Source organism: Mytilus galloprovincialis, chromosome 5 (assembly GCF_965363235.1).
Source record: "Mytilus galloprovincialis chromosome 5, xbMytGall1.hap1.1, whole genome shotgun sequence".
In the NCBI taxonomy this organism is placed as follows: domain Eukaryota; kingdom Metazoa; phylum Mollusca; class Bivalvia; order Mytilida; family Mytilidae; genus Mytilus; species Mytilus galloprovincialis.
In genome coordinates, this window is record NC_134842.1 from 95,870,077 (window position 1) to 95,897,345 (window position 27,269).

Here is a 27,269-nt window from a genome sequence, read left to right on the forward strand (position 1 = left end):
AACTGTTGTTTTGATGCAGTGAATTCTTCAAGTCATTCTTTCGGGACAGTTCTTTTTACATTGATATGATTTCTTCATCTTTCCTATCCATTTTGAAAAATGCATGTAGGCGTCCATAAAAGTCAACTCATACATCACCTGAGATAATAACATAAACTAAAGCTGTTTCTAATTCTAATCATAATTACCAGACAGAAAGATGCCAATTGTGTTAAGTTCATGTTCAATATTAGTAACAAATTATTTACTTATTCTCAAGTATTCACGCCTTTTTCTGGCATTAAATTCATATTTAAAAGATTCATTTCCTCTTGCTTCTTTGAATTTCAGTTTGGTGCAAGATGTATAAGGGGATATTTCCAGGAAAATATTAGTCATGATCATATTGAAGTGTTTCTTCTGAGAGATATCCTTCATTGTTAGTGTATTCGAACTTCGTAAGTACCCGGTATTTGTTTTTTTTTCTATTTTGATGTAGAACAGTATCAACAGTGACCGAACGTCAAAGCAACATATTTGATTTAAAAGGCATGTGCATCTACGAACACTTTGCAAAATCATACAACCCCTGTACTAGTCATTACAAGAATTAGCTTATCTAATAACACAACTCGGTGTCGACACTTTTTATATATAATTCACTGGGAGGGAGGGCGTTTGTTTGGTTTTATATTTGAGTTAATTTGTCTCCCGCCTTCTTCTTTATATCCATATAGAAAAGGCGCCTTACGTTATGTTATAAGGTTCATTCACCACCAATTAGATAATGGCATACTTAAACTCACGAATAATCAAAATAACGCACCGGGATAACTGAATTTCAGTACAAGACTTAAATTCCATTATGTGTATGTAAAACAAGAAGGAATTCGTTGAAGGTACAAATCATTATTATTTCGTTAATAAGGTCTGAAGCTTTTCTTACTTTCGCTATATCTGAACAAATTTCTTATATTAGATGAGTGTGATTTTTTTTTATATTACAAGGTAATGGTTTATTTCTACATGTTTTCTACGTTGACACTGCTGATCTTTCCCTTTGCTATATTAGGAGAAGGTAAGTAAGTAGTGCTTATCCATCTCAATGTTCATTTGGAAGTCTTTGTAGCAATTGATAGACACAATAAAAGATTATGTCAATTATAAATATCAGAATAGAGTAATATGGTTTGATTGAAAAACGAAAACTACGTCAAACAAAATTTCAATCCTGATATCCATGATGAGTTTATTGTAACCGTAAAACCATTTTGAAAAACATATGTTCCTATAGTTGTGACCTGTAAATAATGATTAAAATAGTAAATTGCTGTTCAATATTCATAAATCGATAAAACGAAAACAACTCCGGGTCACAGACTCAAACAGAAGTAAACACACAAACCACAAGGGTAAAACAACGGAACTACAGAAACACCAAACAGCGACAAACATTCTATGTATCGCATAAAGAAATATTACATGTATCACACTCAATAACTGTGATAACGAAACTGATTTTAATTAATTGGATTATCCACAACAATGAGGCATTCTGATAGTCGATTGATAGGTCATTGATGATTATCCAAGGTTTAAATACAAATGTAATGTACATGTCAACAGATATATGTGATTTTTTTGTATTTATATACAGAACATTCACACTTTTCGACTGACAACCTTCTTTTTATATTACATTCCGGTAGGTACAGAAATAATAAAACTGTCTCATTTTAAAGTATGACATCGAAACAAAACATATGACGTCTTACTGGTATGTGCAAAATACTAGATAATTCATTTGTATATGTTTTTATTTAAAACATTAGAGTGTTAACCATAAGTGCAGGTTTAACAACTCGTGAGAATTGAATTCAGTTTGATATCAACTCTCGTTACTTGTTTTAAACAGTAATATTAATCTTGCGATAAGCTAGCTTCATAATTATATTGAAATAGAATATCTCGAGTAAAGATTACTCGTTATGAATCTTAAAATAATATGGTGATCAGACAAAAGGAAGAAATCTATACTAATTATCGCGCAGTATTCTATAAAATTGTAACAATTAAAATACTTTTGTATAAAGCATAAAGCGTTTCGGACAAACAAAATATAAAGTGCGAGTTGTATTTACCACAGATCAGATTCCGTAAGAGCAATTTAGTTTCACCCCCAAAAAATATAATGCGCTGAGATTATTTCGAAAATTACAGAATGAGTCTTGATCGTACGATTAATTGTTTATACATGCATCAGGTACAATATTTTTTTTCTCTATAAGTTGTTTGTTAACATATATACGTAACAAAGATCTCGTTTCTGTCGAATCAACTAATATTATATTTTTTAGAGTTAACAACAGAAAGTAGATATGTGACTGAAAATTCTTCAGTAAACTTAGTTTGTCCATTTAATGCCAGAAATGATCAAATGACATGGAGAGGGCCACCACATCTTTATCCTTATAGCATAAATACCCTTATGAATTCGTCAATCTTCAAGTCAAATGACCTTCAGCTAACAGGCAACTTCAAGTCAGGAGAATATATATTAGTAATTCACAAATTTGCTTTGTTGCATGTTGGCCAATATCAGTGTGAAACAACAGAAAATAGAGTTGCATTTCGACATCAGTTTAACTTGTCTCTCAAAGGTATTCATTTATTTCCAGCTCATCATTAATATGATTTGAAAATTGATTTATTTCTAAGGGTGTTAATTTATGCGTATTCATATTTATATTGAAGCAAAATGACCTTTATATTTACAAATTAAATAACAAAAATACATACAAATGAACGAAAATTACGCTAAACTATATCTACCAACAAAATGGCTGAAAAACAACTGTATAATTCCTGCCTTGGTATAGACATTTTCTGAAAACGTTAAGACATCAGACATCTTGCATACAAAACAGACATACTTGTTAACATGACAATACATGTATATTGTACCAAGCAGCTTGTTTGTGTATTTGACTTTTATCAAGTTTAACTATTGATTTCATATAAAAGAATGTATACGCTGGAAGAAAAATTGTAACGGGGTACTTTGACTTTCTGTTTTCTATAGAAAAACGTAAAGTAGAGATAAAGCCTTCTGAAATTATGTGCACTAACTCATCTGAAATTGTGATTCAATGCACGTTAAAAGAAGAAAATACTTCAACTTGGAAAAGCACCTGGACCCATGATTACAACGGAATTCTCATTCGACATAAAGTTTTTTCAGTTAATGGGTTGATTTCTACCCTTAAAATAGCAGCATGCTCTTTCCAAGATATTGGTATTTATACCTGCAGTTGGCGTTCTAATTTTGCTCAGCATAATTCATCTGTTTCTGTTGATGTACTTTGTAAGTATTGATTATGTTTATTAAAATATTGAAACTTTAATATAGGTTAATTCAGTTGATAAATTTGAAATACAAATTAAGTTGTAATATTTTATACGAAAAAGGAAATACAAGTGGCAATTTGATGTGTTTAGGCTTATGATTTTGCCTTTTAATTACGGATTTTCCGTTCTGATTATTCCTCGGAGCTCTCTATTGTTGGTATTTGACTTTTAACAAAGTTTTTTAATTGATATAACTCTTTGCGTCATGTTTCAAGAAAATCACCCCAAAAAAAAGTTTAAAAGAAACTAAAATGTACATTATACATCCAAATCAAACATTTGCAAACAACACTTATTTCAAATAGAAATTCAGGAAAATAGAAAACCACAAATAACAAAGATTCAACTGTGATAAACCAAACAATACATTTTGAGTAACCTAAGGGGCTCTGAAATCGTTAGGAGGTCATTCTCTAATGTGGTACCGGTTTAGATAAAGACAACAACCAAGTATAGTCCCACTGACTAGGACGTAAGCAATAATATGTAACAGATTTCAACAATGTTCGCAAACCCATACATTATAGAACGGTCTGACATACCAAAATACAAAACATTTAAAACCAATGAATCAGTAAGTCATTAACTAACTAGATATTTACGAAAATACTGTGAAGTAACCTGATGATTCGTTACACCAGAATCTTTTAACAATGATTTACAATTTCAATGATAAGGATCTGTCAACAAAACATTCAACAACTTTTTTGTCTTTCAGCAAAGCCTGTTTTAATCGACAAAATTGTAGATATAAAAGATGGGATTGGATTTGTAATATTTAAAATATTCCTTTACTCAAATCCTAAACCATTTCTAATGAAGTGGTACGACAATGACCAGCCTTTGAATGGACTGATTGTAGTAAATAGTACATTCCTGGAAACTACTGTTGAAATTTCTGTTTATGGTACAAACGTAAATGTTACCGGTTATTCCGTTTTCCTTCAAACAAAACATATGCCTTTGTTGAGCTCAACTATCTACAAGTGCCACATTGAAAATAGTTTAGGCTTCATTAATGTTGTGTTTAATGATTTGAACACCCCAGAATCAGAGAGTGATATGCATGCAAAGTCAACAATGGTAATTCCTAGCATAAAAACAGAAACAAGTATGTTAGAGTATACTGTTAATTGCCAACAGATCGTTTACTGTAATTTTCAACATAATACATATTCTCTTATTTCTTAACTGCAAATGTTAGCATTCGTGTAGATTTAAATGACATTTTTTAATGCAACAAGTACAAGTACAAATACTAGTACCAAACTATGTATATTATTATTTCTAAAGATTATGATACCTTCAACTTGGAGTGTTATTACGAATACAAACAATTTAAGGTTCATTTTGAGTATACAGTTCTTCGCGTGTTTATTTCAAAAGTCGTTTAATAAAAAATCTATGTAAGATGACAATGTAGTAGATATTTCTCACGAACGGCCTTCAACAGTAAGAAGCACTGATGTCGTTGGTAATTAAAGGCTGTGGCCTGACCTGATTTGGAATAATAGATAACCGTTCGTTCATGGTTTATCGAAAACCATCACCTATTCATAATCAAAACGACACAAGAAAAAAAAGGACAAACACATAGAAAAAAACTATTGAACAAAAAATACCACCAAAACCTGGGCACTTAAACGCAAAACTCCAGCAGACATGAATTAAACTAAACAAATGGAGTCAAATAACATGCATGCATCATATCTATATTTCACTGTTATGACTAATATTGTGATGTCTTTTACTGTTTATCAAGATTTATTCGAGGAAATCAACTATCAAATATTCCATGACAAAAAGAAAACAACGAAAGACAAACAACAGTTACAAAATAGCACACAGACAACTCACGGATTTGAACCAAAAACATGTGGTCATTTCTTGTTCTCATGACGGGCCAACTTTTACATCTCCATTAGTTTCATCCACCGTGTTTCTTCTGATGGACAGATATGGATGATTTTTTTTAGTTCAAATCAGCAATGACATACCTCTGCTTCTTTGTTTTACTTTCACATTAAAAAATTCAATAAAACTGACATGTAAAATCTGAAATACCAAACTGATGAGTCTTGAGTTAACATTTCAGATATCGAAAAGTTCTCTAAAAATGCTTGCAGTTGCATTTCATTTAAGGAGTTTTATATTCTCAACACTATAACACTAATTCTTTGCACTGATCTTATAAGGTTAAGTACGTGGTCTTGTGAAATATATTTATAAATGAAATTGTTTAAACATCATTCAGGCTTAGCAGACAGTTTACAGATATACATTCCTGTCGCTAGTTCTGTTATGTTGGTCTGTTTATTACTAACAGCAGTGCTCATTGTTTTGAGAAAGAAGTCAATTAAAGAGAAAAAAGGTATATAAACTGTGCTTAATTAATTCTAAGGCATTGGTGAAATGTTTTTCTCTAATTTTAATCAATTGCTTAGTACTGTAAAACTATCTTTTATCCCATAAATTGAACTACTTTACCCCTTCCTTTCTTTTCAAACAACTCATGAAAACATGCATAAGTAAACAAGAGCAACATTATATCTGAGTAGTACTTTACCATCTCGATTTCATTGTTTATTTATTTAAATGTTCTGCATATCTGTGTTAGTGCTCAATTAGAAAGAGTATACATGGCATGATAACCAATGAGATTAAACACATCACAGATCAAAGGATATAGATGTTAGCAACTAGTTGTCAAAGTATAGTCTTCAACAGTGCGCAGAATCTATACTTTATAGTCAGCTATAAATTTAAAAGAGGAGCGAAAGATACCAGAGGAACTTTCAAACTCATAGATCGAAATAAACTGACAGCGCCATGTCTAAAGAAGATCCAGACAAAAAACAAAAAGAACGGTCTGATTTACATACAACCCAATAGCTGAATACAACTGTGATAGAGACCGACCAATGATATTGCATACTAATGAAAAGCACACACATAATGCTTTGAGTTTAAACACCCAACTGATAACTCAACTGTTCATTGTTCAAATGTCATAAATCGATCGCGAAAAAAACACTTCGGGTTACGAACCAAAACCATCATTATAAGAGGAAAATAAAGGAATAACTAGACACTTGGTCAATTTGTGTATTATTTCTTAACAAAGGAAGATATACATATATTGTGTAACTACCATTAAAACACTTACCCCGATACAGGAAAGAAATGATAACTTTAAACCAAAAAAAAAACCAAAGTCTCACATAGGTTATCTTTAATATTTTAAGCAGAACCAAAAAACTAACAAGAAATCATATTGAAAAATTTCTCCTTTTTGTTTACCAAAAAGAACAGACAAAAGTACTAGTAATATAAATATTTTCATTTTTAAACATAAAATGCACAATAATTTAAATGGATTAAAATATCCAAAACATTTACACACACATTGAATTATCCTTTCAACTTTCATCGTTTTCATTTGTCTTTTTGTGTTTAACAGCAAAATACAAATTTAAAGCAAATCAAATATACTGCACTTTGAATTGATATAAGTTAAAAAATTTATCGTGCAAGTTGATATCTTCTCATATTCAGTTAATGTTAATTAGATTAGTCTCCATTTTTTTATAATACCGTATATCGGGTTGTTTTCACGTGTGTCTGATTTAAACTTAGTTAGCGGCAGCTACAGAAATGCGAAAATTTCACTCGCGTAAATGTCCCTGTCTATTGATAAATTTACAGTTGTTACATTTATCTAAACAATATAAAATGATAATTATCGAGTTAACATAAAATTTATATGTACACTCATTTAATTCTAAAGATGAATTTACATTTTTATTTAAAACCAGTCTTTTGTGTAGATTGGTAGATCAAAAGAGTATGTATAATTTAATGTGATCTGTTTTTACAATAATTAAACTTGCTTATCATACATGTCAAATCTTTTGACAACACAGGTCAGTGACAAAAAAATGTTAATTACCGCTGTCTTTTGATTGTTGATATCACCCGAACATTTTGCATTTAATGTAGAAATGTAAAGAAAATAAACTTTTAAACAAATATAAACACAAATTAAAATGCTTTCAAAATGATCTGTTATACTAGCACAAACTTGCTTAAAAACTTAAATGTTTCCCATGCAAACATGGATAGATATAAGCGAATATTAAAAGATCTCCGAATATGTGAATTTAAGTTTGTAGTACAAGTATATTTATGTATTTATTATCTATCAGTCATTCACATATATGTTGCATCCGCTGAATACAATACGGTGTTTTTCTCGCGTGTATTTCCCCAGTTGAGCAAAAATTATACACAGCGAAAGTTAAACCTGGCCATTTTATCATCAAATCGCAAAAAAAAAGTAAATGCGAAAAAACCGGATATAAGGTACAACACAATTAATTGAGAGTGGCAACAGATACCAAAGGGACTTTCAATATCATATGTCGAAAATTACTGACAATGCAAAGGCTGAAAAGGGAAAAAAACGACAAAGAACACTACACATAACACATCATAGAAAACGTAAGACTGAGCGACACGAAAGCCACAACAGACTTGGGGTGATCTCAGGGGCTCAAGAATGTTAGCTGAACCTGCTATTTTGTGTCGTTTTGATCGATCGCATGGCAAATTTAGTAAATAAAACGTCATTTTGTGATTTGATCCATAAATTGGAAAAAGCCAGGACAGGCTATTTTGTAAGTATTATTGCAGGGATAATGTTATCAACAATAAACACAGTCTTTCTCCTGGTAAAAAAAGACTGTTTACCATGTTTACGGTAGCGATGTTAGAAAGATTATAACGATACATATGACATGGCTTTATACTTATGCATCCCGTCATTGTTTATTATGCTATTCAAAAATTTTGTGTGCTTATCTTTTATTTTGGCTAATGTGTTTTGTCATTATGCCTTTTTGTGTTTCTTTGATACATATGCTGTGTCTCTGTACATGCTTTACTTATACACCCAGTCAAGGTGTTATTAGGCTGTGGTAAAGGGTAGGTTCAGTAAGACCCCTTGTTGGCCCCAAAATATAGCAGTTTTATAAAATTGTTAAAATGTAAACTTTTAACTATAAATTGGTAAGTAGAATGCTTCTGCTACATAAGTATGGGCTGTTTTTGGCAATACAATGCGCATATATCGGGTATTATCATCATAAAGTCATTAAATTACTGAAATCTTGACAATTTTATCATTTTAGTTAAATTTTAGACGGTTTCCGTCTTAGATAAAAGTAGCTACATTTGTGTTCATTCTTAATAATGAAATGTAAGTTGTATTTGATAATAATACATAACATATAAAAAGGTTTAAGATGAACACTGTTGGAGACACTTTCATATCTGAAAAAAAATATCTGAAAAGTGACGTTTTTTGGCATATTTGATAGATTTTTCATATCTACGCTTAAATCGGAGCGTTTTGAATGACTAAATAAGTAAAAATCTTTTACATAAACTAATTGAATCAATTGAAATAGACACTTGAGTGTTTAAAAATTGTTCAAAATCTTTCGTCAAATGGAACTGAAATTTGAGGCTGAAATTGGTCCTTACCGGACTTATTCCCTTTTGTATTTTTTGTCTTAAATGTTTGCTTTTTTCATAATAGATAAAACTGTCAAAATAACGGTACAATAGTCATCATTGTGTTATGTCTTAATCACTATAAAAACAAAGAAATATTAAAAAAGAAGAACACAAAGGCGTATAGATAAAGCACATTAGCAAACATTAAAGACAAAAGTACAAACATTTTACTGATCTAAGAAATAACTCATGAATGTTGACTGCTATACACCTATTTTTACCTATTATGTCGGTTTGCTTTGTTCACATATCGTTGTCAATATAATGGAGTTTAATGCGATTGTCATACACGTGAGAGGTTTAGTTAGCTATAAACCCTGATGCAATCAATCATATTGCACATAAGAAAATACCTGTATCCAGTCAGGAATATCCATTCGTTTGATGTGTTTGAGCTTTTCATTTCGCCATTTGATAAGATAATATCCATTTTGAATTTTCGGAGACATTGATAATGGTTTAAAATTTCGTTTAAGGAAAGGCCAACGCTACCAATCTTCATGAAAACAGAGCGAGGTAAGAATCAACACATATCATGTACAAAAAATAAGTAGCACTGTTCTACCTACTTGGTTTTCTTTCACTTTTCTCCATATATATACATCGGTATTGCAGAGGACAATACTATCAAGACTTAATCATATTATTGCAAAACAATATAAAAGGACTTTAAAAATCAATTATAAAAGAGACATTTGGTCTCTGGTGGAAATGTGTCTCATTACCGATCATACAATATCCTCTTTGTTTATATAGTGCATGTATTTATAAAAAGACAATATAAAGTCTTAATATTTAGTTTGTGTACGTTCTTTTATTTGTTAACTTTGTCCTAAAATTTGATAATGGTGATGTCCAAGTCCGTTTGATTAGTTTATCGTAGTTAAAGTAGTAAGTTATATAGATTAGATTTGTGTGCAAATGTATCAACTCAATAGTGACTTATCAACAAGATTTAAACAGATACACTTTGAACAACCGTGAATTGAATATTCAAACTTTTCGAATTCTCATCCGATATAAACTAGTTCATTTTTTGGCCTGTTATAGTTTGCTGTACGGTTAGGGTTTTATTCATTGTTAATGGTCGTGTGGGGACATGTAGTCACCCACCATTGACATGCTCGTCACTTGGTCGCTGGTGGAGAGTTGTCATTGCCTTTCATATCATATCTTTTTATTGACGAATAGCATGTATACTATATAGTAATAATTTAAAGCCTTGTTATATACTGTACATATTTATATTTTCAAATTATCTTGAAATGGGGACAATAATTGTCAAATCGAAAAATCTTCTTATAAACTAATATTACGACATATTTTTCACCATCGCAAACCAAAACCACTTCCATATGTTTGTAGCAGTTTTTAACATCTTACGAATACAGTTTTGATGGAATATTCTGGTCGTGTTCCAAATACACAGAAGATGTCAAGGGCACATTCAAAACTACGACAATTATTTCTGTCATATGCCATACAAAAATTTCCGGTGATTCAATAGTTAAAATTACTGAATTTTCCGTTGAATGATAAGATTGTATTGTGCCAGTTATCAACAAATTTTACAACTTTTTAGTCAACAAACTGATTATCTATTTTATATATCTGTGTACATGAGGGGTCTGGATATTGGTGCATATAAACCTGTTAGTTTGAGTGATAAGTACAACTATTCCTTCTCGTTCTAATAAAAGTTTCTTTTTAAATGTGATATTCTTTTTATAATTTTTTTATTCAAGTGTTGTTCATGATGTTGCGTTGCCAGATGCAAGACCACAATCAGTACCGTCTGTTCATGATTATGAAGATGTTGAAAGTATTTCATCGTCAGACTCTGACCAATCATACATCAATCGTGGTTATGCTAATTCTGATAGTGACGTCAGAGATAACAGTCACTATATAAATTCAATAGCTCTTCGTATATACGAAGATCTGAATCCCAACACAAGGAATGAAATTAACATATACGATCGACGTGTAGAGTACAATTGTTGATATGAGATATAAAAAGATGTTTAAGTTTTGTTAAAACAAATACAAAACAGTGTTAAAAAAATTGTATAAAAGATATATTATAATAAACATAAATAATGACATACCTACATGTAAACAGAACAAATTGAATTGCGAGCGTTAGTTCGAAAATGGAAGGACCAATAGTAATGGTTCTATGTGCAACTTGCATTGTTGCTTTGTAGATGTTCAGTCTGCAAGATTTTTGAACATTATAATAATAAAATTGATAGTTTCTTCGAGGCAAGAAACACATTCATTACGCATGATTCAAGGTTTAATGAGCATAACACATGATTTTGGTAAATATTTTTAAAATAATATTTATTATTATAATATATTATTGATTTGATCGTCAACGAAATTGGTCTATTCAGTTTGGCTAAAACCCGCGTATGGTCGATTTCAAAGCAAATATAGTTATTTTAGACGTTTTTCCAACGACAAACTAAAAAAAAATATGTCTTTCACAGAAAAAAATATACGTGTTTTAAGCATGTTTTGTGGACATTGTCTCATATAAACTATATATATACATATTTGCCAATCTCTGTGTTAATCCTAGACTCTTCTTAGTAACTCCCTTATATATAATTATGAGTTACGATTTTTGGTAAAAATATATTAAGGGACATTGAATGAGTAATCACAGAAATGTCATTTAATTGGAAAGTTTCCTATAAATATATATATGTATTTTAATAGGTATAATTATCGTCAATTTGTACATTTTGTCTTTGAGCTTACTGCCAAATATTTGTTAAGATTATGGACAGGACTAGATACTCGAAAATATTAGGTAATGACTTCACGTATATCACTGCAGCAACGTCTCGTGCTATGTTCGTCGTTAATTTACCAATGAATTGCACGCGACTTCATTCATACAACCGAACAACTATACCGACGTTTTGTACGCGTAAAAGTTGTTTGACTAACGTATTCATTTATTCCATATTCTAAACCTAAAAGACATTTTGTTAAGACAAATTGCCGATAAAAAGAACAAGGCATTTTATGTTTTGATGAGGACTTCATCAGCTCGCTTGATATTCTTGCTGATAAAGTCAGTATCATAAACAAAAAATGCCATTGCTCTATATATATATTTAACGGTCTGTCATGCCATCATGTGAGGTAAATTTTACAATTTCTATCTGCTCATTCAAGTTACCAGTCTGATGCATGTATTCACTAAATTTTTCATTGAACTGTGTGCTTACATCTGTTTTTTGCAAAACTTCCAAGCACATTCATTGTTTTCTATACAAAATACCTTTATAATAATAAATTCATACCATTTACACGTTAAATTATCTGTTTTATGACACAGAGGGTAGACATTTTTATCTGTTTGCCACAGAAGCCACACATTTGCTAAATACTTCTACTGTTTCCTTGAATATGGAATATTTAATACAACTTTAGGATAGAACACACTTTTGTTAGTTTTATTAAGGTATTTTTGTATTTCTAGCTTGTATTTGTTGTATAAGCCGCGGTCACAAAAAAAACATATTCAGGTGTTACGGCTTACTTTTGGGTTATCGACAAGACAAAAAACACCCAGTTACAGTAAATATAAGCACTTCTTAACAATTTAAATTACAAATATGCATATATCATGCATTTACTTTGCATTCATGGCTTAGAGTAAACTATGCAAACTGTAAACTGTGAATTTATGCTGAGTCAACATAATTAAGGCCAAGGAATTTCTCATTCTTCATAAAATATTTATAAAACTTTATATTTGAGGTAATCTCATTAAAATCTCTGAAATAAACCAGACTAGGTGAAATTCTACATGTTCTCTTTTTTCACCCAATATAGGTTGCACTTCTGTAAATATACACAAGACAATTTTCCAAAGAAACTCCCTTTACTGCTATGAACTTTCGTAAAAAAATATATCCTAGAATGGAAAGTTGATATGCACTACTATCTTATTCAATTGTCAAAACATCGGACTGTGTGGCATATTTTCAACATGTATATGCCTCGAAGTTCTAAGAGTTTAAACTTATACTAAAATTCTGTAATACCTCTCCCTTAACTGTGTCTGTTCCTCAGAATGCAATGTTTGCCGCTACCATACTGATAACATTCCCAAGTGATGTCTCTATGAGATGAAACATTGAGATTATCTGGAAACCAGTACGTAAAGAAAAAAACAAAATATCTATGAATAGTATGTATCTCTCCAAAAGAGGTGTGATTGGTGAAACAACTATATGTACAAAGTGCAACCTGTAATAATTTGAAAAACCTCAGAATCGAATCACTTATTCATTTCACCTGTTGGCTTACATTCATCGTGATTGTTACTTTAACAATAGTTTTACAAATAAAGATGTAAGATAATTCCTTCAAAGGTAAATTGCACACTGCTCTACTCACGAAACAGACTTTCTAACAAAAACTACATATCGTAAATATTCAAAAGATACATCAACATCAAACCATGATTTAAAAGTACTTAAGCCAACGAGTGTACTATTCATTTATTTTAATTTCAATTGTGTGCTGTATCACAAGATAACAATAAGGAGATGTGGTATGGTTGCTAATCAGACAACTATCCACCATAATTCAAAATGGTGGATGTAAGCATTTATGACAACCATACATGATCAATTAAAAAAACGAACGAGTCGGACATAATTTAAAATTTAACGAAAAACCACTGAACTACAGGCTCCTGATTTGGGACAGGCACGAAAAAATAAGGCGGGATTAAACATGATTGAAGGCGCAAACGCTCTTCTAACGTGAGACAGTGGTGTAACGACACAACACAAGTCCATTACTCTGGTATTATACCGTTACCTTTATGATGTATCTAATAGCATACATATTAATTTAATGTTTGACAGATATAAATTAAATGTGTTCTAAGTCAATGAAACGGATTATTCAATATAATTGACATGATACTTCTTTTATTTTCAAAATGCTGAGGCAATTGGTGTCCCTTATAAATAAGAGCACACATTCATTTACTTTCTATTTTTTTATTTATTTATATAACAAAGATTATTTATGTATTTACAAATTAGCCGGTGCATGCAAATCAAAGTTGGGGAATAGAGTGTATTTCTTTTAAAAAAAATAACAATATTGCCAGGGTTGGATTATTATGATTTTTTTTTAATGAAGCTGTTTCTTTGTCTAATATCATCTGCTGTTTTGTGATATAAATGGCACAGTTACAAAACAAAATTTATCAATTTATTATTTTTTATTCATCTGTGCAACGTAATAGTTTCCTTGTATAATTCATCGATTAAATAACGGAAACTTTATGTACACAAAAATTAAAATAACGGAACACTAATTATCATTTTTATAAGTACCTTTAATTTTAAAATAATATTTTTGAATATTACATATGGTGTAGCATTCTACTTTTTCATTGGTTATTACGATCACGCGATGCAAAGAATACATGTATATAGCATACTGACTTTTTAGTTTTTTTAAATATATATATTGACTGTCATTATTAAAAATCTTACAAATTGCAATGTAAAATACAAAAAAAAATACATTGAGGTCCATTTCCATAATACATGATTTACTAGACATATGTAATATAAAAATTAAGAAACGTCACTTAGTCAATACGTTAAATATGGACCTGATAGATTTTATTTAACCTCGGACTTCTTCCTCGGTCAATATAACTGATAAGGTCCATATGCAACGTATTGACCACGTCAAAAGTCAATAATTGATAAAATCGGTTAAGTTTAGGTTCTTAGTCAATATCACTCTAATACCGCAAATAGGAAAGGTTTCAAACAAATGTTAGAACTACATGTAGGGAAATATTTAACAAAAAATAAAAGTGTTTACTCTAATGTTTAAAATTACATGAAATTCATAGTAAGTACTTGCATAATGCAGTTGCATTTATTATATGCTTTAGTAGTTGCCGTTTGTTTATGTAATTCATACGTGTTTCTTGTTTCTCGTTTTTTATATTTTATATAGATAAGCCCGTTGGTTTTCCCGTTTGAATGGTTTTACACTAGTAATTTTGGGGCCCTATATAGCTTGTTGTTCGGTGTGAGTCAAGGATCCGTGTTGAAGACCGTACATTGACCTATAATGGTTAACTGTTTTTAAATTGTTATTTGGATAGAGAGTTGTCTCATTGGCACTCACACCACATGTTTCCTATATCTATTTTAAATTCTACTTGTCCTGCACAACATTTCCATACACTATTATTATATGAAAGTTATAAGGATGGGTACAGTGAAGATTATATGATGTATTTTGCATTCTTTGATTTTAATATAGGATCTTTTGGGTAGTCTTTGAGACGGCGTAATTTTCCAGTAAGCATGAACTATATGAAGCGTTATTTTTATACAGGAATTTATCTTTCTATAAAAACAATATGCAAAATAAGAATAAAAGGAAAAAACAACAAAACAAAAAAACAAAACAAAACAAAACAAAAACAAAACAAAACAAAACAAAAACAAACCGACATTATAATATACCTTACACCTTAGAATCCACAATATATTAAACTACTTTATTTTGAATGTGCGGCAGATGTTTATTTTTTCATACAAGGGGGATAATTTACTTTATCAAATGGCTTCACTTCGATTGACAATGTCTTCTCAGGGTAACAATCTACTTTATCCCTCTCTCAGCGCTATGTTACTTAAACAATATCATATACATTAAGCACATCAAAGTTGTCTTTATTTCTTTACAAAATTGAAAAAAAAACCTTTGTAGTAGAGACGTGAGGTCATGGGTTTGATCCCTGAGCGAGTCAAGCTAAAGACTTTAAAATCTTTATTTGATGCGTCTCCACTAAATAATGGATAATCAGCAAGGTATTTTCAAATACACTGCTTCTTTTAAATTTTCTTACTCATTTCGTTTAAAATGACTTTCTATCTTAAGTTTTGATCATAAATCAAGGACATTTCTTAAAGACAAATTGTCATTCTTTGTTTATTTATATTTTATAATCAGAATTGATTGTATCCTTGCAAAATCACATTTAAATCCGTCAAATTAAAAAGTGTAAATTTGACTTAAAATTTGATACATGTACATGTATATAGAATATGCTTTTATTGTTCGTAGAACATATTCAATCAAAGCTATCCGTCATCACTAAGCCCATTATTCTCTATTCTTTATATCATTTTTTTCCTTCTTTCCCTTTTCTTTTTTAATTCTTTTGCCCTTTATTCTGCACATTTTACCCACTACTCACTATTTAGCAAACCCCATCCAGACCCTCATATAGCCGTGTTTGAATATGCGTGGTAACTCATAGATAGGATGACAATCAAATCCTTCACGCGGAATGAAAACATATTCATATCTTTAAGCTAAAAAAATATATATTGTTCAAATCACCGAAAGTATAACGTGTGTTTTTTTTGTTTTTTTTTACATCATATGGTTATAATTTTGTTCTTTCTGACTGTCAAAGAATCCTGTAATACTATATTTAATATAATTTCAGTTAAATACATGATCGTCCAACTGGTGATTTTTAACGGGAAATTTAACGTCACAAAGCAAAGGAGTAGGATCGGGGTTGAAGTCATAAAACTTTGCTCAGTGTTCGCAGCACAAAAATCATGCTCGAAACACAAAATCCAGTATTTTGATTGGTTGATTCTGGAGTCCGAGTACAAAATTCATGCTCGAAAGTTTAATGACCGCAAGGCCCGGTAAGACCCCGTTTTGATCCCAAAATATAGCATTTTTACATATTTGTTAAAATGTAAACTTTTAGCTATTTATTGGAAAAGTAGAATACTTCTGTGCCATAAATATGCGCTGTATTGACAATACAATGCACATGTATCAGGTAATAGCATCATATATTCATGCAATATTACTGAAATATTCACAATTTTAACATTTTTGCTCGGTCCTACTAAAAAGCGCCCGGGAAAAGAAAAAGCGCCCGGAGAAAAGAAAAAGCGGCCGGAGAAGGAAAATTAACGTCCGGAGAAAAAAATTAGCGCCCGGGAGAAAAAAATAATAATATTTTATAACAATATTTGTTTTCCTTAAAAAATAACTAATAATTGCTTGTTTTGTCCTTAATATAAATGGGGATATGTACGATGCTTAAATTTAAACCAAACACCTGTTTTTTGCCCCCTTGTTTTAACTACGGTACATGTATAGTACTGCTTTTTTTCATGTGCTGATTTATCATGTGTACCTCTTTTAATTTTGATTAAATTAATATTTATCTGTGAAATTTGGGTTGTCTTATACATTTTTCATTTTGATATCGTTTTTGAAAAACATTTCTTTTGATGTCTTACATTTTATAAATCTTCCGCATAAACTGTGATCCATTATTATCAATCTTTCGGAAAGTATTCATATATTATTGTTAAAATTGAAATATGCATACTTGTTTTTGTGCTTTATTACAAATGTCTATTATCTGAATTTGCAAATTACTTTTCTAAAATAAAAAAATAAATCAATGTTCATGACTTAACAAATTTGTCTCATGCCAATAAAAGATCTATATATTTTCCCCGGGCGCCTTTTCTGTTCCCTGGGCGCTAAATTTTCTTCTTCGGGCGCTTTTTCTTCACCCGGGCGCATTTTAGTAGGACCCATTTTGCTAACTTTAAGACGGTTTTTGGCTAAATTGGAAGTGGCCGCATTTGTGTTCAGTCTTAATATTTAAATACATGTTGTATTTGATGATAATGACGTTACGCACGGTATTAGTGCCACTCAGCATTACACGACGTTCCTAATAAAACGATGATTTTGACGTTGTTCCACGGAAAGTTTCAAACGTTGACCTTATATTCTCCTCATGTGAAAATGCCGCTTAAGGTAAAGAGATGTTCGAAGTTGCTTCTTTATATGGTTTTATTTTTTCAAGCCGGTGCAAATGCAAAATTACATTGAATTAAAACAAAATTTTAGATACTGATACATGAACAATTTTTAATTTGGGAAGAATTGCCTGCAACAATAGCACAAAATGACAATATTTTAAATATATAAAAAGACGATGTGGTATGATTGTCAATGAGACAATTCTCCACAAGAGATCAAAATTACACAGAAATTAACAACTATAGGTCACTGTGCGGCCTTCAACAATCAGTTTCTTCTATTTTTTAAAATTAAACAATGCTCTCTCTGCCAGAAGACGTCCCCTATCTTTGCTAGTGAAATTGTAAATATTTCGTTTCTTGTTTCTGTCTCTTTCCCCCAATTACACGTTTATATATGTTTGTTGTAATTTGGTAATTTCGCTCCCTCAATTAATATTCAAATGCTTCTTGATTTGTCTTTGATGATGTGAAAGATGTAGGTAGTATATCGCAAGCTATTTTTTCATAATCTTATTTTATCAATACTTTAATCCTGGGACTATTATACTGTATACTAACGTTAATATAAAAGTCCAAGAATTAGGTTTTATTTAATTTTTCTTAAACAGTGACTTATAATTACATCATAATTCATATTATTTATTTTAAAGTATAAGTAAGTCCACAATCTTAACATCAATCCCGATTTTATGGAAAATGTTAACTATATCATTATTTAAAAAATCTCTAACAAAAAACTTTATAAATGTGCATCATGTTTAAAAAAAAATACGTGCTCTTATGCTGCCGTTGCCAACTTTCAATAATTTAAAGTTGGTCGGGGTTTAAATTATTTTTTTTAAAAAGAAAACGTTTTCATTGATTAAATGTTTTAAATCAGGATTGTTTTACCAGGGAAATAAGAAAATTCATGTTATGTAGGAATTTACACATTTTGCACATAAATCAGGCCGTTAGTTTTCTCGTTTGAATTGTTTTACATTTTGTCATTTCGGGGCTTTTCATAGCTGACTTTAAGGTAAGGGTTTTGCTCATTGTTGTTTGCATATAGAAATTATTAATTGGTTTTATACGGCCACATCTTCTACTTTATGTGAAAATGGGAACCGTGATTCTGTATTGTATTGTTTTTGCTTTTGGAAACATATTTTGCAAGCTATCCTTTCATCTGATATTTTTTCACAAACTCAAGCTTCAAAAAGGGTCGGCAATCAATTTTTTTTTTTTTTTGAATATTAGAATTTGGCAAAGTATGGAAAACTTTTACACAGACCAATACTACATCACAGATTACCAGCAGTTCGAAATCCGATTTTGAATAATACAACTTTTTTTTTTACTAGATGTGATTTTTTAAAGTAACTGCTATACGTGCATGTTTGTATAGTTCAGTTTTTTTCTCAAGCGAACAACTACGGACCGTCAGGAATGCATTTCATGCATTTTTTATACTATACAATATTTTTGGTTCCGCGCTTCCATTTTCAACATATAACTGAGTATCGGTTTACACAAAATCTTCTTTGACATTCATCTGATTATTTTTATGTTTTCGGTTTCAATCTTTTTGGTTTCGTATTTACATTGTTTTAAAAGTATAATCAAAGTACTGAAGTACTGAACCTCGGATGACCGCAAGTTCTTGTGGATGGTCACAAGCACTTGTCTCAGAAAAAAAAATCACATTTCTAAACCGTAAAACTGAGGTTTATGTACAGAGATATATTTTTTCTGAGACAAGTTCGTGCGTGGATGATGAATAAATGACCAGGAATTCAACTTCACTGCTTTAATATCTATTATATTGTGGTGATACAAATGCGTATACTCTTGTTTGTTGTTATATATTTATATTTATAATTGTATATAGCATTTACATGTATGTATAATTTTTATCCAATTGTATATCATTCTATTCTACGATTCTAATACAAGTGCAGTACAAGTGCATGGTGGACACTCTTCTATAACAATTCGATTTTTCCAATAGATTGGTTTGAGAAGACATTCATATTTTCCCAAAAAAACTTTCTTGTGATATTCTTCCGCATGCGTTAACACAATTTTTCTGTACGTGTGCATTTTTTTAATGCATATAAATATTTGTAACGACATAATATTTGCGTATTATAAATTTCTGTTCTTGTGAGTATTCATTGAAGAAGTGAATTTATAACAAGCGATAAGAAATGTTATTTTGCACTCGATGATTTCCGCGTATTTATACGATCGGTTACCAGTCAAAAACGAAAGTCAAATCTCTATGGCAATAATACATCGGAATGCCCTCACGGTCATCGCGATGTAAAAATTAAAATTCAAGCTATGTGGCGTTCTGCGAAGATAAAAAAAAAATCTACTTTACACCGCAGATTGATTGGTTGATTTTTTTCTAGAATGAGTTGGGAGTGTCTGTAAATAATACCTTGGAGCTAGCTGCTACATGTTTGTGTGCTATCCATCATATATGTCGGACAACTACTCTCTCACTCTCTCTCTTTCGTTCTTTCTCAATTATGGTAAAAGAAAAGTTTCAATTTCAATATACTAGTTTCATCACATGCCTATGTACCAGGCAATTCTGTTGGAGATTCGAGAAAATAATCTTCATTCTGCCACACTACTTCTAAATGTAATAACCTTATTTTTCAAACACATATTGGTAGGTAGATGACTAGGAATTGTTCTACTCACAGTAGATAAAAAATTATCGTTAGCTATACTGATATGTTTATGACATACAAGTATTTCTCTGATAAAACGTTTTGTTAAATGAGTCGATGCGATAAAAAAAAAAATGATTGCACGTTTTACTGAAATGTTTACGACTAAGGTGTATTTTTTCTCATAAATGTTTTGGGAGAATTTTCATTTATGTGTATAGCTTTGAATCTTTTAATAGCAACGCTAGAAATTACAGATACTATCTTGCTTAGGATGATAATTAAGAAGATCTCACTTTTGATCGCATTTTCTTTTTCAATGTATCTTGCTTTTATAAAGTGGGAGTGTGGTTATTAGTAAGTTATCTCTTTGTTATACCACCGGGGTCTTGTCTTTATGAAATATCCGAGTTAAATATTTCGACATCTTATATGCATAAATTAATGCATATTTGTATTTTAATGCATATCAAACGAGAACTTTATTTTATATAGATCAGACCATATCATGAAATTATGTTATGCCAAATATGCAAGAAAATTCGTATACCGTTTAACGTTATTATACATGTAACGCGAACGTCAAATTACGGTTACGGGGACATTTCATTGGACATCTTAGATCGTTTCGGATATTCTAACTGCAAATCAAACAAAAGTACATATCATATCATTTTAAAGGAAATTAAATGTATTTTCCATTCATATCAGTTAACAGGTGTTAAAAAATTGAGATATAGTAGAATTTCGTTTGTTAAAAAGCCTCTGAATTATTCTTTATGTTATTTTGTCCATCGGGACATTTTATTGGACACGGGAAAAATGACGATGTTTTTAAAATAAGACCGCAGTTACTTAATGATGACTTCAGATAGCTTCTTCGGAACATGTATAATTTTTCTGATATTATTAAAATCCATTTTCGTCCGTTATATCTTATGAAAGTGAAGACAGAAAAAAAATTTACGGGTTGAGCAACTAATTGGGACATTTTTTCTCTTTTTTTTATTAAAACTCTTTTGACGATCTTCCTTCTCTTAAAGTTAAAACCGTCTGTTACTTCATTTTAAGTTAAATGTATACAAAACAATTGCAAAATTTTTAACCATTCTACTTACTAATGAATCCGCACTGGGATTTTAAAGACTCACATAAAACAAAATTGTACACCCTTGAAATGACGTTATAGGCATCGAAATTAGCAAAGATTTTCATTAAAAAATAGACAAAGCACAAAATCATCTATGTTATTGTTTTCTGTGGTTTATTTCCTTTCGAATGATATGCATAACATGGATATTTATTGTATAGGATAAGAGCTTGAATTTGAATAACCCGCCTTCTAACCCACATTTCCAAAGTGACACCAATATCGTGCGCAACGTCAATACTTTTACGTATATAAAGGTTGCAACTAAATACAAATGCGGCTACTTCCATTATAGACAAAAACATCTGAAAAGTGACGTTTTATTGGCATATTTGATAGATTTTCCATATTTAAACTTTAATTTGAGAGTCTTTTGTGACCAAATCAGTCCAAATATTTTACATAAACAAATTTAATCGGCTGAAGTAGACCTTCTCCTTGTGTCGTAGAAAAGTACAAACTACATACATGTATATCCGAATCTTTGTAAAATAAGTCTTTTTAACGAAACATATTTTGGTGAGGGTGGGGGGGGGGGGGATAAAAAGAGATTATGCATATCTTTATAACAGAGGGACAAAAGATACCAAAGGAATAGTCAAAGCCACAAGTTGATAACAAACTGACAACGCCATTGCAAAAAACGAAAACAGACCAAAAGACAAACATCAGCCTACAAAACACAATTTAGACAGAGCAAAATGTAAGTTCATTCAAACCTTAATTAAAATTATGTGAGGTGGTAAGACTTTCAATCGTTCTCTGAACAATTGGTATTTAATTCTATAAAGAATTTGACGCCATAAAACTATTAAAACTTAAGGAAACATATTTGTTTCCGCTAGACTATCTACTATATGTTATCGACTTGTCGACGTTAGACGGGTGTCACACGTTGAGCAGTATCTGCTAACCCTTTTTGTTGACTTGGGTTTTTTCGTCGTTTTTCGTGTTTTTTTTTAATAGTGGCGTTTTAAAATTCACTTAGAATTCTTAGCTTAAATTCCCCCGTCCGTCTCTGTTGTGTCAAACATACAGAGAGGGTGTTGAGACAAAAAGAGTAAATCATGGGCTGAAGAAAAAAGTGAATTAATCATTGACGTTTGGTTTTTTATTTATTTTTTTTTTTTTTTTTAAAGTTTTTTGATATTATTTGTGACTTACATGTAGATCACAAAAGGCGACAACAAAACCAACGAACTTCGTGTAACAATATAGTGATCTTTTGAATTGGACGTTTGACAAAAAGAAATCTGATTTGTCTTTTTACTTTCTTGTGATATGTTAGGAACATAAACAAATCGAAACACACATATACACTGTAACAGTTATAATTCATTTATTAGAAAACCCTGAAACCCAAATAAGATGACCAGAACCCGTACATGTGCCTTGCATAGTTTTTATAACCTGCCACATTGGCTATGTCACCTTTCTTTAGTTCAACTACTACGGTTTTAGTTGCAGGTTGATACTCCTTGTCGTTGTAAGCGCTGGCACGATTTCCTGCAACAACTTTACCGTTGACTACAAAAACACTCTCAAAACTGTTGTTAGATGAAGTCAATGCAGTCCAAGTAAAACTATATACACCATCCTCAGGACAAGTAAACAATCCGTTTGATGGGCTGTAAGCCTTCCCAATATTAAGAACGACTTTGTCAAATATTACAACCGCTTTTGGTTTCAAATTTCTTAAATCTTTTCCAAGGTTGACATGAAATGCAACATTCTTTTTGTGAGTACCACTGCATTCACATTTGTTTTCTGCAATAGAAACGTGACAAGAATAGAAACACTTTCTGCAATTAATTGTACTCTAACACAATTTAAAAAAAAAACAACAACATGTTTGTGCCTCTTGCAAAAAAGAAAGATCATTCATGCAATACATTTACATGTAATCAAAAATTGTATATTAACAGTTAGTCATCTATCCCCACCTCTGCTTCAACAAAATTGTCGCTACCTTCTTCAAATGGTTTGGTCTTTAGGATTAAAACTCAACTTTTTCGATAATTATATAAGTTTTGTGTTTATACATATGATGGTTATTTTGAAAAAAGGGAGGATAGATCATTTTCAGTTTTTATTATATCTACTATAATGAAAGAAGACAGGATATTCACCTACCACCGTAACATAACTAAACTTGTGTTTCTTATATTCCCAGGCGCGTATCCCGACATTATAAAGGGACCTGGGGCAACACCATGTAACGTTCGCATGATTAACAAAATCGAAAAAAAGGGAGAGGGGTTCTAACCCCCGGAACATCCTCCTACCCTGGATCAGCAAACGTATTCCCACATCTCCCTTTTGAACATGTGACTAAATGGCCAATTCTTAAATCAAGTTTCTACCAAATTGCTGTCAAATCTCTGATAAAGTGTTGTTTATCTAATTTTCGATTTTACCTTTAAACAATTAGGTTGTAAGCTCACAGTCCGGTGTCTCTATCAGCCCGGTATTGAAAGGTTTGTAACGAATAGCCAATGTAAATGTTGAGGTTGCATTACACTTTCAGAAACGACCAATCAAATAAACGTATTTGTTGTATCACATGTTGTTCATAACACAATGAGGGAAGTATATCTTAAATGCGGGAAATAGATGTAACAAGCCACAACAGAAAGAGAATGGATATTAACTAATTTTTGTAATTAGAGTATTATGTGACTAAGTTCGTGTCATCTGATGTGCAAGTTATCTCACGATCTGCAACAAATTTCTTACACAATCATTATAGTCATGGCATATATGAAAGCAATCTTCATGAAATGCGTTTTCTGTATATAGAAAATGAAAGTAGTTGCTCTAACTTTGATATAATTAGACCTCACCGTTTTCTCTCTGTTCCTTTTCTTCTAAAAGGTATTTCACATTTTCAAGAAGCTCTTTCGTGCTTAAGTTATGACAATCGCACTTCTTTCCCAAAGCCCTGACATACAATACGCACATCGCAATCACAAGTAATCCTGTTACCCTCATCCTAAATGATAAAAAACAGTAATAATCTGATAAGAAAATCATTAAAGTCTTTTGTAGATTCTTGATACTTACGAGTCCGTGTGGTCCATTTGCTTCTCGTTTTGAGAAATCATAAACGAAAAAATAATATATAACCAAATGAAAGTGTTTACAGCTTTCGATTTTAATATCTTTAAATCAAAAAGAAAAAAAGAAACAAGTGATTACATTTCGTTTTTACAAATTTTACCCATTAACAATAACGAATAATATGATCTGTCATAACAAAATAATCCATGTTATTGTATTACAAAGATAACTAATTCCCCAGATTCGTCACCGTGATTACGGTTTTTTCTATTCTTAATCTCGTAGTCATATTTTTTTTGGATAGAAAAAGAAGAAAGGTATGAAGATGGCAATTAAAAATACATCTCTGGTATAGAGATGCGGTATATGAAACCATTTGTGATACTTAACAACTTTACACGAGATAACATTGGCATTAAACCCGACCGGGCGCAATAGATAGGTCTTGATATGTTAAGCTAGAATATTTATTGTTTAATGGACTCATTTCGTCGAAGGGGGTTAAAAATGTAAGGGAAAAAAACCCAGTAATTATGTGTTTGGGTGTTAGCCTTATAACTTCACCAAACCTCATTTTGAAACAAAAATCCGATAAAATATTAATTTAAACTAAAAAATCCGTTAAAATACTTTTTGGTGCGCTATTTAAAATATTGACACGCATTTCCCAGGCCCAGCCTTATCTCACTCGTCTTAGGGGCATTTTCAAAATGTTTTATTAATTGAACAGCAACCAATCAACACAAATCTATGATCCATATTTTTTTATTCATGCCATAACTATATCTAATGTAAAAATCTGAACCCTCAAATTTCACTAAGTGGCCAAGTGGGCTTCTTGTCCATAGACACTCATGTCATGGAGTCTCTCTTTTCTTTTCTTTTTTTTATCAATATCTTACAGTGCATTTCTTTGATATAAACTTCTCATTATGTTAGATTTTGACCATATGATATACTGTCGGATGTCTGATAGACTAATGTCTTATGATATACTGTCGGATGTCTGATAGACTAATGTCTTATGGTCATCTGTCGGATGTCTGATAGACTAATGTCTTATGGTCATCTGTCGGATGTCTGATAGACTAATGTCTTTTGGTCATCTGTCGGATGTCTGATAGACTAATGTCTTTTGGTCATCTGTCGGATGTCTGATAGACTAATGTCTTATGGTCATCTGTCGGATGTCTGATAGACTAATGTCTTATGGTCATCTGTCGGATGTCTGATAGACTAATGTCTTATGGTCATCTGTCGGATGTCTGATAGACTAATGTCTTATGGTCATTTGTCGGATGTCTGATAGACTAATGTCTTATGATATACTGTCGGATGTCTGATATACTAATGTCTTATGGTCATTTGTCGGATGTCTGATAGACTAATGTCTTATGATATACTGTCGGATGTCTGATAGACTAATGTCTTTTGGTCATCTGTCGGATGTCTGAGAGACTAATGTCTTTTGGTCATCTGTCGGATGTCTGATAGACTAATGTCTTATGGTCATCTGTCGGATGTCTGATAGACTAATGTCTTATGGTCATCTGTCGGATGTCTGATAGACTAATGTCTTATGGTCATCTGTCGGATGTTTGATAGACTAATGTCTTATGGTCATCTGTCGGATGTCTGATAGACTAATGTCTTATGGTCATCTGTCGGATGTCTGATAGACTTATGTCTTATGGTCATGTGTCAGATGTCTGGTAGACTTATGTCTTATGGTCATGTGTCGGATGTCTGGTAGACTTATGTCTTATGGTCATGTGTCGGATGTCTGATGGACTAATGTCTTATGGTCATGTGTCGGATGTCTGATAGACTTATGTCTTATAGTCATCTGTTGGATGTCTGATAGACTAATGTCTTATGGTCATGTGTCAGATGTCTGGTAGACTTATGTCTTATGGTCAGCTGTCGGTTGTCTGATAGACTAATGTCTTATGATATACTGTCGGATGTCTAATAGACTAATGTCTTATGGTCATCTGTCGGATGTCTGATAGACTAATGTCTTATGGTCATCTGTCGGATGTCTGATAGACTAATGTCTTATGGTCATCTGTCGGATGTCTAATAGACTAATGCCTTATGGTCATCTGTCGGATGTCTGATAGACTAATGTCTTATGGTCATCTGTCGGATGTCTGATAGACTAATGTCTTATGGTCATCTGTCGGATGTCTGATAGACTAATGTCTTATGGTCATCTGTCGGATGTCTGATAGACTAATGTCTTATGGTCATCTGTCGGATGTCTGATAGACTAATGTCTTATGGTCATCTGTCGGATGTCTGATAGACTAATGTCTTATGGTCATCTGTCGGATGTCTGATAGACTTATGTCTTATGGTCATCTGTCGGATGTCTGATAGACTAATGTCTTATAGTCATCTGTTGGATGTCTGATAGACTAATGTCTTATGGTCATGTGTCAGATTTCTGGTAGACTTATGTCTTATGGTCATTTGTCGGATGTCTGATGGACTAATGTCTTATGGTCATCTGTCGGATGTCTGATAGACTAATGTCTTATG

General features: G+C 31.5%; 2 protein-coding genes across 3 annotated transcripts in view; one reads left to right on the top strand and one right to left on the bottom strand.

Moving 5' to 3' along the window:
- The first annotated feature begins 330 nt into the window (after positions 1–330).
- Positions 331–27,269, top strand: part of LOC143076802 (uncharacterized) — a 493,545-nt gene continuing 466,606 nt past the window's right edge. Inside the window, exons 1-8 of one of the 2 annotated variants that reach the window (XM_076252672.1) lie at positions 331–437; positions 988–1,057; positions 2,337–2,639; positions 3,062–3,343; positions 4,106–4,498; positions 5,642–5,758; positions 9,441–9,480; positions 10,710–11,350. In XM_076252672.1, coding sequence (XP_076108787.1) covers positions 991–1,057; positions 2,337–2,639; positions 3,062–3,343; positions 4,106–4,498; positions 5,642–5,758; positions 9,441–9,480; positions 10,710–10,968 — 1,461 coding nt within the window. In that variant the 5' untranslated portion in view covers positions 331–437; positions 988–990 and the 3' untranslated portion in view covers positions 10,969–11,350. Of the gene's footprint in view, positions 438–987; positions 1,058–2,336; positions 2,640–3,061; positions 3,344–4,105; positions 4,499–5,641; positions 5,759–9,440; positions 9,481–10,709; positions 11,351–27,269 lie in introns of those variants that run through there. The other variant, XM_076252673.1, reaches the window with a different exon arrangement.
- Positions 23,008–24,656, bottom strand: LOC143074860 (heavy metal-binding protein HIP-like). The gene is made up of 2 exons (XM_076250091.1): positions 24,509–24,656; positions 23,008–23,432 (listed from the first exon to the last, which is right to left on the bottom strand). The coding sequence occupies exons 1-2, from the start codon at positions 24,654–24,656 to the stop codon at positions 23,008–23,010; spliced, it is 573 nt and encodes a 190-aa protein (XP_076106206.1).

What these genes read in the sequence shown, in the direction of transcription:
- LOC143074860 (XM_076250091.1), bottom strand. Translation starts at nt 24,656, where the DNA reads ATGAGGGTAACAGGATTACTTGTGATTGCGATGTGCGTATTGTATGTC. An exon ending in AAAGGAACAGAGAGAAAACG is followed by an intron (nt 23,433 to 24,508) that starts GTGAGGTCTAAT and finishes TTTCTATTGCAG; the next exon opens with AAAACAAATGTGAATGCAGT.